Source organism: Panthera leo, chromosome C2, assembly GCF_018350215.1.
Source record: "Panthera leo isolate Ple1 chromosome C2, P.leo_Ple1_pat1.1, whole genome shotgun sequence".
NCBI classification, from domain to species: Eukaryota; Metazoa; Chordata; class Mammalia; order Carnivora; family Felidae; genus Panthera; species Panthera leo.
In genome coordinates, this window is record NC_056687.1 from 61,973,555 (window position 1) to 61,990,503 (window position 16,949).

The 16,949-nt window shown below is 36.3% G+C and overlaps 1 protein-coding gene across 4 annotated transcripts in view; it reads right to left on the reverse strand.

Moving 5' to 3' along the window:
- The window catches only part of LOC122229870 (limbic system associated membrane protein), a 651,082-nt gene that overhangs the window by 225,942 nt on the left and 408,191 nt on the right, over nucleotides 1–16,949 (reverse strand). For all 4 annotated transcript variants that reach the window (XM_042955415.1, XM_042955414.1, XM_042955416.1 and 1 more), the window contains exon 3: nucleotides 5,528–5,653. In XM_042955415.1, coding sequence (XP_042811349.1) covers nucleotides 5,528–5,653 — 126 coding nt within the window. The remainder of the gene's footprint in view (nucleotides 1–5,527; nucleotides 5,654–16,949) is intronic.

A 16,949-nucleotide genomic window follows, 5' to 3' on the forward strand; every position in this document is an offset into this window, starting at 1 on the left:
AGGTTGTATTCACCCTTAAGGTCTCAGCATAAGCTCCCCTGAGGGGAGCTTTGCTGGCTTTGCAGATTTTGCTATATGGCCCTGTTTTATAGTCTTATTGAATGCTATAATTTTTCTTTATATTGTAAAAATCTAATTAAGTGGTTATTCATGCAATTATTAGTTTAGTGCTCTGCTTTCTTGTTGAACTATAAACTCCATTTGTGCACGGACCTTGTCTATCTCTCTCTTCATTTTGTCCTTTTACAAAGTGAGCGTTTTATGAATATTTTTTGCCAAAAGTACAAATTGTGAGATGGATATCAAGATTAATCTAGATATTCTGTGTTGATGGGTAACATACTTTAAAACTGATATACAAGTAAGATATTGAAAAGAAAACAGAGAAATATTTTTTATTTATTTTTCTGCTCTTTGTAAAGGGAAAATTGACTGTTTAAATGCAAGAAACAAATGAATACAATCAAAATAATAGGTTGAATCATTATTTTCACTTAAATTATCACTATCTGGTCAAGAGCAAAGTCACTGGTTTGATTCTTCCACATCCATATACTACCAAGATTAACTCAAAGAATCTTTTGGAAGGTCCATACAAGAAAACCCCAGAGAAAGAATTTCCTCAAACTTGAACTGTAGATATGTTCTCTGTGTGAAATATGAAGTCATGCTAATTCTGGTGTGCTAACTAAAAAGAGCTGATGTTACTTGTAACATGTACTTCTGGAAATCAGCTTAAAGAAATGAGTTTAGTTAAACATTGCATAGTACTCTCAAACCCATGAGGGCAGGGTCTAAGCTACATATATTAATAATTGGTTAACCTATAATATTAGAAGACAGACAGAGCTAGAGCATTAATGGAGTTCAAGAGTATCACCAGGCAAGGATTCAAATTTGGGAATCTCTGACCAAGTGTAAAAACCAACATCCAATAAGAAATGGGATTCCAGACTCCCTGCAGGTCTCTTATCGGCTTCCAGTACAAATTTTCCCACCTACCCTATCAAAAAACAAAATATTTCTTAAGCAAGATTTTTATATTCTGTATTAATGTCAAATCTGGCTTTTGGCTTGGACAAGAGAATTTTTACAGCACCTGCTAATTTGTTCTCAGCCTGAAGGACTAAGTCCTCAGTGTGGCTGAGTTTGGCGGGTATAGAAAGCTATTGAGGACGCAAAAAAAACCTTTGTAGAAACAAAATGCATAGAAACTCCTTCTGTAACCCTGGGCAACCCTGATACCACATGAGGTACAGTTGAGAAAGGGACTTCCTCTGGAATGTGAGAAGAAAGATGTAGAAACAAAGTTAAATGAAGATGGGAACAGCATTACTCACAGAAGGGAGATCAAACACTCCATAGAAAATACATGTTACGGTGCAATTGCCCTCTGGGAGTTACAGGATTATGAAAGTCTAACTTAATTAAGGGAGAAAATAGGTCACATTTAACAACCACATACGTGGCGTATCATTTTGACTATACAGAATAACTGGAGAGAATGGAAATATTAAGAAGTCGGAAGCATAAGAAAGGCAACCATGGAATTCATCAACCACTTTCTCATCCTTCTAAGTCAGGTATATGTTTTCATTCTGTATATATGAAAAGATTTACCATTCTTTAAACTTCCCTCTTTAAAAACACTTGCAGCATATTTGAAAAATAAATTTCAAATGTCAGAATAAAGAGAAACAAAATGGTGTGACCAAATTTAAAAAAAAAAAAACTAAAGAGGCAATAAATAGTCTTCATAAAAATACACCTTTCACCCTCTTCCTTTTCTCCCCCTTATGTCATCAAATGACAGGCAATCAGGTACATGTGAACCCTGCTTGGATTCTTCCCCCTTTCGTAGCTCGATGCCCCTATGGGGTCGAGCTAATTACAGGTACATTTCCTCTGCAAGGCAGTCACACTCTATACTGTTGAAGGTACAATTAATAATTGAACAAAGCTACTAGATTTTTTTTTGCTCACACGGCCACGGGTTGCAGACAGTTTTACTGTCACACAGGACAGAGCTTCTTCCTTGAGTGTCTCCAAGAAAGGTTTCATGTTATAGACTGAAAAGGATCACTGCCTGTTTCCAAGTTTTGGAAAGTAGGGGAAAACCCACGTAAAACCAAAAAAATCCAACCCCCCACAAAAAAAACCTAGTTTCCTTTGTAGAACAGTAAAGGAAAATTTTCTCTCCTGTTAGCAGGAATATGATTATGATCAGGTGGTTATTTAGGTCAGATGTAAAGAGATGAAAGAGTGGGCCTACAAATTAATACTCTTTAGAAGGGAAATTGGAGTTTGCCCTTGAGTCTGTGAATGCAGCAGGGAGCTAGTTTTGCATGTGACATAAGAGAATTTGACCTACAGACAGGGCCTAGATAAAGGCTTAGAGAAGAATAAGGTTCTTTCCCTTGAGATGTATTTAGGAACTTAATAGAGGATATTCCCAGAGCGTCATGGGGTCATAAATTGGTGCAGAAAATCCTTGTCCTATGCCCCAAGCAATAGTCTTGAGCAACAGTCTGCAAACTTTTGTAAAGGGCCAGATAGAAAATATTTTAGGGTTTGTAAGCCCAGCCATCTTTGTTATAACTACTCAACTATTCCGTTTTTGAACAAAAGCAGCCATAGACAAGAAGAAAATGAATAAGCATGGGTGTATTTCAATAAAACTTTATGGATGCCCAAATATGAATATTAAATTTTTGCATGTCAGAAAACAGAATTATTCTTTTTATATTTTTCCAACATTTAATCATCTAAAACCTATTTTTAGCTCTAGGCAGTACAAAAGTGGGGCAGGCTGTATTTGGCCCACAGACTGTAGTTTGCTGATCCCCTGGCCTTACTATTGGAAATCCCTATGAGTATACCTATTTTTCAAGCTGATTTTGAAATCTCTAGGGATCTCTGAGTGTATGTAAATGCTATATTTACATGGGAATATATGGTGTTTTGTTGACTTTTAAACACCATGGATAACCATGGTTATTCAGGATTCAAATCAGATATTCACTATCATTAAAAAGGTTACTAGAGTTAGAGATGAAGATCTAAACTGCTAGGCCCAGCACGGAAAAATCTTGAAACTCTGATTCTATCTCATTATTTTTCTGAGCTCAAAGGATAAAAAAGAATACATCTTTGGGTTCTGATCATGAATAGCATTTCTCCCCAAAGACAAAATAAAAATAAAAATGAAAAAACCCAACTACTTCGTAGTCAGTAGTACACAAAAAAGCAATAGTCTTTTTATTAATGTAATTCATTTCTTGATTATAAGTTGAATATAATCTATCTTCCTTCACTTCTTCTTTCTACCACGTGTTCCACAAAAAAAATAGGAGGGTATAAGTAATATATTTATATAGATATTTAAATTAATTAGAAAAGGTGAGACAATAAAACGAGAGGAAAGCAAGAGAATGGTCTGTACATGAATTTGATGCCGTAAAATCCCACACAGTTTGTTTAAAATCCTCTTCATTAACATGCAATTTATATATGATTTCCTATATTCTTTTACAAATGGGCAAAATAAATTTGGCTCTAAGTTTAGTAACAGTCAATTCCATGAACTCTTAATCATTTATAAAAATTTAGGGAGTTCATTCATAGAAAACCAACCATTGCTTAGAAAAAAAGGCAATAGATGGGTATTGAGGAGGGCACCTTTTGGGATGAGCACTGGGTGTTGTATGGAAACCAATTTGACAGTAAATTTCATATATTAAAAAATAAAAAAAAATAAAAAAAATAAAAAAATAAAAAAAAAAAAAGAAAAAAGGCAATAGAAATACGTAAGAGGAATTTCCTCATGGGATATTTTCCAAAAGGAAAACTATGTAATAAAATGAACAATCTCTCAAAATAACATTATAGTAAATTCAATGATTTCAATTGATACCTTGTATAACATCTTTAAATATGGGCCAATAGCTTTATACCAAATTGTCATTCAGTCAAAGCAATTCTATACCAGAAAGGACCAAATTGCCATTCAGTCAAAGCAATTCTATACCAGAAAGGAGTAGGTGGTGTGGGATTGGGGCATAAGATACTTCAGTCCAGGCCGAATGTGCTCTGGATGTTTAATTTAACCCAAGGGAAAGGTGTGTGATATCCAGAGGTTCACCCTTAAGACAATCTTCCATATGCATTTTTTCCATGTGAAGTATAAAATGGGTCTGAACGGAAATGAGTTTGATCTTCCAAATAAATGCCTCATTTATTGCTCTTATATATTGTCAATAAATGACAAGTTGCATGCATTAACAATTAAGGTGGGTTTTGAGTGACGTTCCCTTAATAGAAGCAAGCCTTTGATAAGAATAGCTGTCAAAAAAGGAGACCATTCCATAGGCTAGTCCAAATTCACTTGAAAAATTAGTTTGAGACCTAACATGACATGGAGGCCTGTATTCTCAACCACAAAATACAGTTTTCAAAGATGCTTTAGGCAAACACTATCCTGGCCTTTTAGAAATACCTCAGGATAGTTTCCATGTATGTCTTGCTTTGCACAATTTTTTAGAGTTTTTCATTCCAAAATGACTTTGTTGTGAACTCTAAATACTTATATGAGGAAATTTTAAGAGAATGTCAGATATAAATCAATTAAAATTGAGGACTATCTATCAAAATAAATTACATTTTATAAGAATAATTGATCCATAGCCCCTCTTTCTGAGAAATTAAATAGCAGGCTTTATTCTACAAAGACTGTGTCATTTACAAAACCATGGCATTGCATATAAGAAATTGTAATCTGTAGAGCAGGAAAGTATGCATGCAGTGGACCCAAGTAATTTGATATAATATTTAAGTGAAGTTCAAGAAGCAGCAGAGACCGAAAATTCAGTTATGGTGATGGTGATGGTGCTGGAACGGGAGGGGAGGATGCAGAAGACATTCCTGGGAAATAATTTTTCTGACTTTGACTGAATTTGCATTAATAGGTAGGGACCCATAATGAGCTCATGCAGCTTAGTCCATGCCTGATGCCCCTCACAGAACCAGATGCCAGGGAGACGACATCAGAAGTCACTAACAATTTTGTATTATTCCTGAAAGGTTTCTTCACAAGGTGCTACATATTAGGAAACCATAGTTAAGGTTTAGGAACCTTAGTTAAGGAAACCATAGTTAACAGCGAAACAAACAAACAAACATGCAAAGGACTAGTTAAATCTAATTCATACAAAACATTGCCCCAAGACACTCAAGCACAAAATTGGCCTACATTTTAGACATAATACTAAGTCATTTAATGCATTTAATTCTTCTGTATTTGTTGCCTTGAGGTGATGTTCTATTAAAAATGAAATAAGAAATGGTTGTAGACTTTATAGAGATGAACACATTAGCAAAGACCAGGGAGGACCCTATATAAGTCCTATTGCAATTCTACTAGTGCTTTAATAACCAGATACATGCTTGCCTTTCTGATCCAATGGAATCTCAGAAGCCCAAAGATATGTTAAATAATGTGTGGTATCTTGAAGGCTAGAGGGCTGCTTACCAGTTGGTGTAAGGTGTCTCCAGGTGATCACAGGTTCAGGACGGCCATTGGCCATGCAGACCAGGGTCACATTGCTGCCCTCATTCACAGTGACATCTGAAGAGATGTTGGAGATCTTTGGTGGAACTGCAAAGACAAAAGCAAATGGAATATGTAACCATGCCAGTAAAACCCCATGTTTGAAGCACTGGTCCATGCCACTGGAAATAACAAACTTGAGCTAGATGCTTTTATGACTTGAACCATTTGAATTTTTATGTTAAGAAGCCAGGATGCTTTATGACCTCTTTAGAGACTCAGCAGATGAAAAGCATGGGTCTTACTACTAGAAGAATCTCTCCACTATGACCAAGTATTGTAGGAATTTCACAGAGGAGTATAGTGAAAATGTATTATCTCTTTTTTCATTAGAATAGACTTTATTTAATTATTAGTGTGCACATTTTTAGCATATTAATAATTTTTTCTTATCACTGAATGGTGCCTGCCTACATTTATTTCCTTATGTATATCAAATGAATATAGTGCATTCTTACCTCCAAATGTCAGGAAAAGGAAAAGTGTTATTTAGTATGAGTTGCATAGTTGTGTTATTACGATGTGGCAACACCTGTTTACTTACAATCTAGCCACATGAGGAAACCAACATTTAATCACAATAGAAAGTGTCTAAATATCACCTTGGTATGTGAACAGGCTAGATAACGCACATTAGAGCCTAAAAACTGAATTAATAAGGCCTATGTCACAGATACTACAAAAAATAATATTACCCCTAATACTTTCACCACCACTATTACTAACAATTTAATAATAGGTAACTTTAAGCATTTACTATATGTAAGGCTCTATGTAGAGTACTTTTCAAGTATTATATTGGTAACTCATTATAATAAAGAAATGATATCCTATGAGCATTTTATTTACAGGTGAGAAACTGAAATATAGATGGAGCCAGGTGAGAAGCAGAAAACAGATTTGAATCTAAGAAGACTCCAGGGCCCACACTCTTAAGCAATACTTGAATGAAACTTCAACTTCACAATCCAGGCTACCAGATGGCTGAAAATGACGGAAATTACTTTTTGGTGGTGTGAGAAATGAGTCCCCGAGGGCTAGCTGTACTGCCGTCTGACTTCCTTCATTAGTGTTCAGGGCGGCAACATTAGATCTCATATTGGTAGGCTTAAGTGGAAAGTGAATTACTCACAAATTTCATCACAGAGGTTATGCACTGATTACAAATAGCAGGGTTTATGGTTTGACTGTGATTTTCCTTTTTTTTTTTTTTTTTTTTTACTCTTAGTTGCTTATGCAGTCCCTAAGAAAGCATGTGTCAGAGGGAGGGAGGAGAACAAGACAGCATTAAGGGGTTCAATAATAAAAGAATCTTATTTTCTCTCTCTTCCTGCCCTGTGGTGACAAATAAAACAGTAACATTTTCTGCCTGTAGAGACTGCTGTCTGACAACCATGTGATTGCTGCAGATCTCTGTTAGGAGACACTGATGGGACTTGGGCAACTGACCAGGTCACAGAGCCACAAGGAGGAAGTGGGAGGAGGACTCATGACCTTAGCATTTCTCCCACAATGGCATCTTACAGGGCTTCTAGGTAGAAACCAGTAGTTCTAAATCAAACCCAATGGCAGAAATGGAATGTAGTTGATTCCCATTATTTAGCAGTATGTATTTATAGGATTTCTATTTCTCTTTTATCTATTGGGGTTAATGGATCTTTCTCTTGTATTCACACATTGACTTGCAATATACCTTCCCAGACTTTTAGATGTCTGGGCACAGAGAGAAATAATGACTTGTCAAGGGCAATCCCATCAAGAAATATGGCTGGGCTTAGAACTTGGGGCTCCTGAATGTCCAATTGTGTTGTTGTTTAATATTTATAGTTTTTAATTCCCAGCTGAATAAGCCAGTGTTCTGAACATTTTCAGAAAAAGTACAATGAACTATAAATCAATGATGGTGTTCAAGAATACAATTTAGACATCCTAGGAATCTTCCTCTACAATCTAAAATCTGCAACAGGAAGCTATGTAATAATTATATGAGCTCATATTACTCAATTTGTGGTTAATTCTGAATTGCAAGACAGGCCACAGAATAGAAAGAAGAAATACAAATGTGTTTTCATAAGAAAAATGTAGAGGGGAGACTTTATATTCCTAATATAAAAACATGCAAATTTACAGAACAGAAAAGATCTCCAGTGGTCAGGTTCCCAGAGAATTATTACCTATGATAAAATTTACTCATAATTTTCTCTCATTGTGTAAGAGGAATATATATCCAAGGACTTTGTTTTTTTATGGCACCCAGGATCCTCTGTTTCTTTTAACTAAGGGCAATATGTTCAGGTCCTAGATCTCAGATCCTGGAGACTCAGAAAGTGTTTGTGTTCAATAGTCAGAAATGTAATCACGTTGACATTGAATTTCACTTTCCTCGGGGTCACTACCAATGGGTTTCACTCCATTGCTTATCTTCCACTTCTTTGTACATTGTACCAGCTTCTTCCCATAGCATTTATATCTGATGTAGTCATTTGTTCCAGAAATAAATACCTCCCTAAATTCTATGTTACCATCTTACTTTCAAACTCTCTGTCTCCAAATATCTTGAAAGAATTGTTCTACATTACATCTTCATCTCCCATTCACACTTCAACCTACGGTGCAATCTGGATTCTTTAACCTCCAAAAAAAACTGCTCTCAGGAAGCTCACCAATTTGAACCATGGAGTTTCTAGGTCCTATCAACAATTTTGTTATTATCCTATTTTTCTCAGGAGTATTTGATTTTGTTGACCATAACTACCTTCTTCCATTCTTTTATTTTCTAAGATGCCAGATTCAACTGTTTTTCATCTTACCTCTCTGGCCAACATTTCCAGTTTAGCTTTTGGACTTACTTTGTCCTGTTCCTTAAATATCTGTATTTCTAAAGTTTGATCACTGTTATCTTCCTTCATATAACTCACTGTGAATGATATTATCTATTGTCTAAGTTCAGAAACTAAGGCCATAGTATGTATGACTCCCAAATCAGTATCTGCAGCTCAGATTTTTCTCATAACTTTTACACTTACGTTCCAATGGACCATTCTAAATTTTCATCAAATACATCACAGATACTCAAGATTCAACATACTCAGAACCAAAATTATCATCTTCCTTCCTACGTGACACTTGTAGTCTTGTTCACTATCTCGGGGAATGGTGTCATCATGCAAACAGTTGCCCAAGCAAAAAAAGTGTTATCTTCCTTGACTGCTCTCTTTCCTTTACTACCCCATATAAAAAGGATCCTGAGTTCTGTGACTTATGCCTTTTAAATCTCTCTCAGATTCACTCATTATTCCCAATCCCTATTCCCAGAGCCATAAACTTTTTTTTTTTTTTTTTTTTTTGGTTAGATTCTGCAAGAGCATTATAATGAATTTCTTTGCCTCTAGCCTTCCTTTCCTCAGGCTCACTGTCATTCATTCATCACACTGAAATAAGTTTTTTTTTTTCATAAATTGCAAATGTGAGTATAATATTCTCTGATTAATCTCATTGCCCTCAAGATAAATCCAAACTTCCTAACATGAATTCACAAGCCATGGTTGGCCCCCGGTTAGCTCTCTAGACTTATGTATTCCCCCTTTTCATTGTATCATCCAGTCAGATCAAATAATTTTGGTTCCTAGAATATACTATGCTTATTTACCCCAAGGCATTTAACATTCTATTTTTTCTACATGGAATATTCTTCTTCCAGCCCTTCATGAGGTCAACCCCTTTCTTCCTTCAGGTTTCAACTTGTCATCCTGTTTTCTCGCTTTTTCCAGGAAGACTATTCTGTCATTTACCACCATTCCTACCCCTACCCCACTCCTGACTTCTTATTGAGTGAAGCATCACTCCTATGTTCTCACATTGTGCCCTATATTTCTCTACCATGGCCCTGAATCGTCATTGCTGGATTACTTACCTGTACCTGTCACTAAACTAAAAGACGCAGATGAGAAGTCCTTGGTTTTCCTGACCAGTGAATTGTATAGACCATGGCACTTAGAACATGGTAGGCACTCACAGAGTGTTTGAAAAAAGAAATTAATGAAAATCCCTGCCTGCCCCCAAACTTTTCTGAGCTCAAGTAAGTCATCTCATTGAATTTTTATCAGAAAGGAGCAACCTTTTATCTTGAGCCAGTAAAATACAGCGTTTATCAGTATTTCTTTAGCTACCCCTCTAATGACCTTGTTCACTATCAACTTTTTTGACTCTTAATTAAAAAACAAAATTAACCATGGGGCACAGAAACATTTGTGTATGTTAGACATATAGGAAGTGAGATAAATTTGGTGTCCAGCTTCTTGAATTATAGATGTATTCAGGGTTTAACTTCCTTTTTTCTTTTCTACGAGGAATCATTCATATATATTTGTATGGATGTATATAATTTTTTTTTCTAATGTTTATTTATTTTTGAGACAGGGACAGAGCATGAACGGGGGAGGGTCAGAGAGAGAGACACAGAATCTTAAAAAGGCTCCAGGCTCTGAGCTGTCAGCACAGAGCCCGATGTGGGGCTCGAACTCACAGACCTCGAGATCATGACCTGAGCCAAAGTCGGTCGCTTAACCGACTGAGCCACCCAGGCGCCCCTGTGTGGATATATATAAATACATATAACTTTTTTTAGTTTAATGGTTTAATAGTTCCTTTCTAGTTTCCCATAGCCATTCATGCAGTCTGCATTTACACCATTACTGATAATATAAGATTAAAGGAGCAATGCAAGGTCTTTATTCTTACCTCCTAACATCTTTATAAAGATCCTGGGAAATAAGATGTATTCTCTTTTTATCGCCATTTCATAGATGCAGACACTGGGGACAAAATGGGTAAAACTCACACAGCTAAGTAATTATAGAGTTAAGATCAAAACCTAAGGTTTATAGATTTCCTAAACTTAAGTCTTCTTCTAGATCATATTCACTTTGCAATAGTGGTTCCAAATAGTATTTTTTGCTCTATTTTAATTCTCAGTAAGGACAACTGTAGGAAATACTGTTTAACAAGATAATCTTATCTTCATTGGTAAACATAAGTTGTTTATTTATCAAAACCACTGTAATATTGATTTATGCTCATGGGCCTTCACATATTCTGCGTAGTTATTTTATTTTCTTCTGGAGTATTCCCTAACATTTCTTTTTTTGAGAGAGAGCAAGCAGGGGAGGGGCAGAGGGAAAGAGAGAGAGGGAATCTTAAACGGGGTCCATGCACAAAGTGGGGCTGAATCCCACAACCATGAGATCACGACCCTAGCCAAGATCAAGAGTCGGACGTTCAACTGACTGACTCACGCATCACCCCCAACAATATTTATTCATAGGATATTAGTGTCTTTTATTATATTTTCCTAAATGTAATGTCATGAACCATTTATTTGATGTTTTCAACCTATTTGGTTTCAGGGATCTCTCTAATTTTTCTGGATTATTTTGTTTTCTTACTGATTAATGACAGCCTGTATACCTTAGGGAAATGATCTTTTGTTGTCATATTGTTTGCAGTTTCCACAATTCATTCTTAACTTCTTAATTTTATGAACATTTTTGTCTTGTAAAAGGTTTAAATTTCTTTGGTGAGCTTTTTTTTATGATTTCTTCTAGTGTTTTTGCGCATAGACGTTTCTTTCTTAACATAAAATCAGTTAAATACTTCTGTCTATTTGTTATTTCTCTTTCAATGGTTTATTTCTTTTTTTTATTGCACTCTTTAAATCATCTGGAGTTCATTTATGGTGTGAGCTTTAACTAGGTTTTTTAATCCTCCGTGGTTTTTTAGTCAATTTCCGCAATACCTCTGGTTAAATTATATAAAATGTATACATTGTTTTGGCTTTCAGAATTAGCCTACATGTGCTACCAAGCTGGCAAGAGCAATATTTCTGGGAAATATATAAATATAAACCTACTTATAATGCCAAGAAATTTTATGAAAGTGCATTAAAATATGTCATTAATCTTTTGGACACCACACTATTATTATGTGTTGCTAGTTCCAAAATTAATTGTTTATTAGACAAACACCTCCTAAAATGTTGAGTAAAAAACATAATTTAGATACCCTGCTTTCAGGACACTAGTGAAATTCATTATTCAAATGAATTCTCAAGGTTTCCACTGCAAAAAATAATAAATAAATAAATATGCCACACCTAATAGTTGTAACTTTAAATCTGAATTATTAAATAGGTGATATTCTTTCACTGAAATCTATATAAATTCTGTGTTAAAGAAATGTACATTTTTTCCATGCACTGCAAATTAAGTGACAGTTTCTAAAATAATACTAACATCTAGGTACACTTGTACACACGGATTCCTGCAGCTGTGCAATGAAACAGTATTAAGTAGGATTATGACACAGTCAATCTGCCTCTGCCACTCATGATTTTATTGCCCTTCCTCATTCTTCTTGTAATTTCCTTACCCACTTTACCATATCTCCAGGGCTCCAGGGTATGCCTTGGCTTTTGTGAACCAAGACATGCCTGTACATAATTTATACAATTCTCTGGGTTCCAATGCATCCCTTCTCCTCTTTTGTGTAAGTCTCACATCTCTTATGTTTGGTCCAATGTGGAAATGCAGGCAAATTCAGGGACATAGTGGAGTGGACATATATCATGTGATCTGCCAAAATCCATGTCCTCTTCTGTCTGGAAAGACAACCCTGGTATTCCTTTGCAGAAAACACCTCCCACCAACTGCCATTGGTTTGTTGGGACTGTCAGTCAAGTGACCTATTCTCCTTTGGCCAAGGAGTGGGCATGTGACCAAAGCTGGGCCACTTAGACTCTCCCTCCCTGGAACTTGGTTTTTATAAGGAATGACTCAAGAGAGGTTGAAACTGATTCAACTTGTGGTAGACTCTGTTAATGTCCCCAATTCTCAATCTTTCCTGTATCCAAATCTTTTGCCATGCCTATCCCCTCCTTCAGTGGGTAGCAGACACTTTTCCATCCCTGGACCATGCTGCTTGTTTTGGCCAAGGATACAAGCATAGGGAATACAAGCAGAATCTTGAGAAGTGTTGGCACGATTGGACTCACTTGGTCTTGTGCCTCTGCCATTTGCATGAGAAGAATGTACCCATCTGAGCCTGGTGGCCCTAGGAGAAGGAGGATGAGAGATGGCAAATGGGATTGCCAAACAAAATACAGGGCATCTTGTTAAATACGAATTTTATATAAACAGCAGATACTTTTTTAGTATAATTGCTCCAAACATTGCATGGGACATACTTATACTAACAATTATTTTATGTAAACTACAAATGTAACTGGGAATCCTATATTTTTATTTTGTGAACCTGACAACTCAAGGTACATTGTCACATGTAGTGAAACCCAGTCTGGATCTGCTGACTTGCACACTTGTGAGAAATAAAAAATAACTATTGTTTTACGTCCCTGAATTTTTGACTGGTTTGTTCAGCAGCAATAGTTACCTAATACATATCATGAAAGGGCAGCCACCTGAAAGGACTATTATTTTTCACTACTGTCTGCAACTTGCATCCCTGGAGATGCATGGCTTCTGTGCCTTCCAAGGTGATATTTTCTGCTTTTCTTTTGAGCCTGGGAACTATTCCATATTCTTCCAAAGAATCACCACTTTTTACATCAAATTAGCCAGTCAATTTCTGTTGCTTACGCCAAAGAATCCTAATTGTTACAAATTGGGAAGTAGTCATAATAAGGGGAAATTTTGAAGAGGGACATTTTCAGAGGTAAATTGTCATTTGTGCTTGGGTACTCCTTTGGGTTTCCACAAAATGAACTGAGTTGCATGTATAGCATTGGCTCTTATCTGTCATTACACATTGCTTTAAAAATAATTGTAGGTTTGAAAGAACATCTAATTCTAGCTGTGAGTGTTTCAATACCTTTGTCTTTAGTCCCTAACTGACCAGCCAGAAGAAGGACAATAAATCAATTCGAGGAAGGGATAAAAGTGGTCAGTTGGTTCATTTATCTAACCTCAAATAATTAGCATTTATAACTTGTATTCAATTCAAAATGTTATCCCTAATGGTGCAAATTATTAAGTTTGTCTCATCAGTTATTGCTTATTTGAAGTTTGGGAAAGGTGCATGTATTACTGTGTGTATGGTGGTAAAGGGGTGTTAAAAACATAACACTATCAACTTCTCAATTTCTAACCTTCTTTGGTGTGGCTATAGAAGCTTACACCCTATTTTTTGCACATGTAACACACTGGAAACTTATAGTGTATCTATATAAGAATTGCGTTCAGAAATCTACAGGATGTTTTTTAAGCAGCACTTGGTTTTAATCGCATGATCCAAAAATTCAACAATAAGAATAAAAATATACAATATAACATATTAATAACATCTTGTGAAACATCAAACATCCATCTAGTCTGGCATTTTGCTTCTGAAAATGCCAGTGAAGCATGTTGTGCTTCATGGTGTGGTAGGTTCCAGAATGGATGATAGGATTGGAAAATGTAGCACAGTTTGAGAGCCAGGGATTTTGATCCTGCTCTGACACTGGCTCATAAGGCAACCACATATTCTCTGATATTTGCTTTTGAATTTTCCTCATGAGGTACACTGTATGTGCTTAACAAGTTTTGAACGAATGAACACACAAATTAATGACAAGTTATTTAAATCTCCCTGAGACTTAGTTTCCTCATCTGGTAATTGAAAGTAATGTGCAAAGTTGATAATAGTTAATATTACAGGATTGTTGTTAGGGACAAATAAAATAATTCATGTAAACTTGTTTTTTAAACTGTAAGGGACTCTATAAGTGTAGCTATCTATTATACAGCTAATAAAGCAGTGTTGGCTTAACTCTTCCTAAGATAACATGATAACACATTTCATGCATTTCTATGGCTAATGGCATTCTAGTTATATTTTTGCAGACACCATTATTGCCAGAAGGTGTAGGTAATTACTATAATTCATAATTAATCATTAATATTGGCTTTAACAGAAAGTCACCCCAAAGATATGTATCCAGCTCTTATCTACTAATGGGCAGAGCTATGCCAATATGTTCAGCTCTTTAGTCAATGTCTAGACATTTTATACCTGTAATAAAAAGCGACACAAAGATGTGAAAGTGTACAATCATAAACAAAAAAAGGTTTTAGAAGCTTAACTCTTGGGCTCCTAAGGAAAAGCTCTCGAAATCAAATGTTATCACTGTTACATAATTTGTAATGTAAGCCTCAGTAAAAGAGAGGTCTTCTTTTATTTGTTGTTCTTATAGACAACAGATGTTGCCAGGTGTTTTGTGTCTGTAATTTGAGTCTCTAAAGCCTTAACTCTGGCCAAATAAAACAACCAGCAATGATAGTTTCTTTTCCACTGGTATTAGTTCTCACTGTTACTAGAATCCATTTATAAAGCAAGGAACATTCAGCCGCAGAAGTAGGTATTTGAAAAGGAGCGCTCTACAGGAACACGATTCCTTTTAAACACAAATTTCATGGGTGAGTAGGGAAAATGTGGAAACTATAGCTTCTTTGAGTATCAGATGAATATTAAAGTAGAAGAAACTCATTACACATATCAGTTACTCAAATTTCTTTGCCAGGAGTGATTACAAATGCTGCACTTATGCTTGCATTAGAAGATGAACAAAGTAACTTAAGGAAAGGGGGATAATATGCTAAAAATTTAGAGGAAAAGATAAAATGTATATATAAAACAAAGCCAAGTACCATATGAGTGGTAATGTGGTAAATTCAGAGAAATAGGAGCAAGGAAGCTTGTGAAAATGACATATTGAAACAATGTGCAGTCAAGAAAAAGCCATCCTCCTGTAATCAGGCAGGAGCAATTTTTGAATTATATATGTAACTTAAAGTTAGAGCCTGAAGTCTCACTTAACATACTCCTCTGAGATGCGGCTGCCATCTTACTGTGTTGGCCAAAGGAATAAGCTGGATACGACCTCCTCTTTGGCCTTTGAACCCTAAATTATCACATTCTCAAGGGGCCGTATGAGTTGCTGTCACTGTCTCAGGTAGTGAGACTTACACCAAAATAGTCCCTATGACACATCCAGGCAGTAGCCAACATCACAAGGGAGTGTTAATTTGGGTCAGACTGCTCTAAATAACTCAAACACAGTAGCTGTTGTACAAAGAAATACCATGAGCTCACTTATACACCACCTAGTGGTGGATGTGTACCCACGGTGATACATGTGTGGCATGGGTATCTACATCTGATTGAGGCTCCCAGTAGACCTAAATAGAAAGTACATTACATTGGAATTTTTCTATATTTATTAAAAGTTCAGAATTACCCTGGAATCTAAGTGTGTGGGCTGGTTTCGAAAGGGGACAAAATATTCAGGCACCAGCATTTGCATTCATGACCAGCTAAGGGCATCCATTATTGCTGCTTCAGCAATATGTATACTCTGTGGGATGTCAAATGGCTGTTCTCGTGTACAGGTCATTGCCTTGCTAAATAAGAGCAAATGGAACTATCCTGATTCTGTTCACTGAGGCTGCAGTTACTCAACAAGTCAGCAGCTCCTCCAAAATTTCATATTCCCAGACCCTGATTCCAGCTGTTTGGATATTTATTTTTGCTAATCTGGGAAAACATCCAGACGCTGATTTAATCAGTCGATGGGAGGAATGAATCTGCTTTCTTCCCTTTACCTCACAAAAGAACTTTATCATTTCTGGTACTTACAGAATAGTCTTTAGATACTGTCCAACCACAGCAGATGGTTTTGTTATCTGGCAGAAATGGGGGTATCGAGCAGAGGGAAGTTCAAAAATATCAGGCTACCTAGGGTGGGTAGCAAATAGCAACTGGGTGAATTCCAAGGGCTCAGAAATGGCACCCACAGACTCTAGCAGAGAAAAAAGAAGTGCATCTTTTCTCTCTTTGCACTCAAAACTCAGGTGGTATTCCTGGCATCTACTAAAGAACCCTCTCTGTATTCCATGAAAAGCCTGTAAAGATTTAGCCCTAAACCATGACATATCCTAAAAGCTACAAAATACATCATGTGCAGCCAATATATATATATTTTTTCTGTGTTCCATTAGTGTTCTTTAAAAAATGTGGGAAAAAAATTGCCTGTACCTTATGGATGAATTATTTAGTCAATAAGACAATATTAGAGATAAGTCCGTATATTAAAAGAGGACAGGGGGCACGTGGGTGGCTCAGTATTAAGTGTCTGACTTCAGCTCAGGTCATGATCTCACGGTTCATGGGTTACTGCCCCGTGTTGGTCTTTGTTCTGACAGCTCGGAGCCTGGAGTCTGCTTCAGATTCTGTGTCTCCCTGTCTCTCTGCCCCTCCCCTGCTCACACTCCATCTCTCTCTCTCTCAAAAT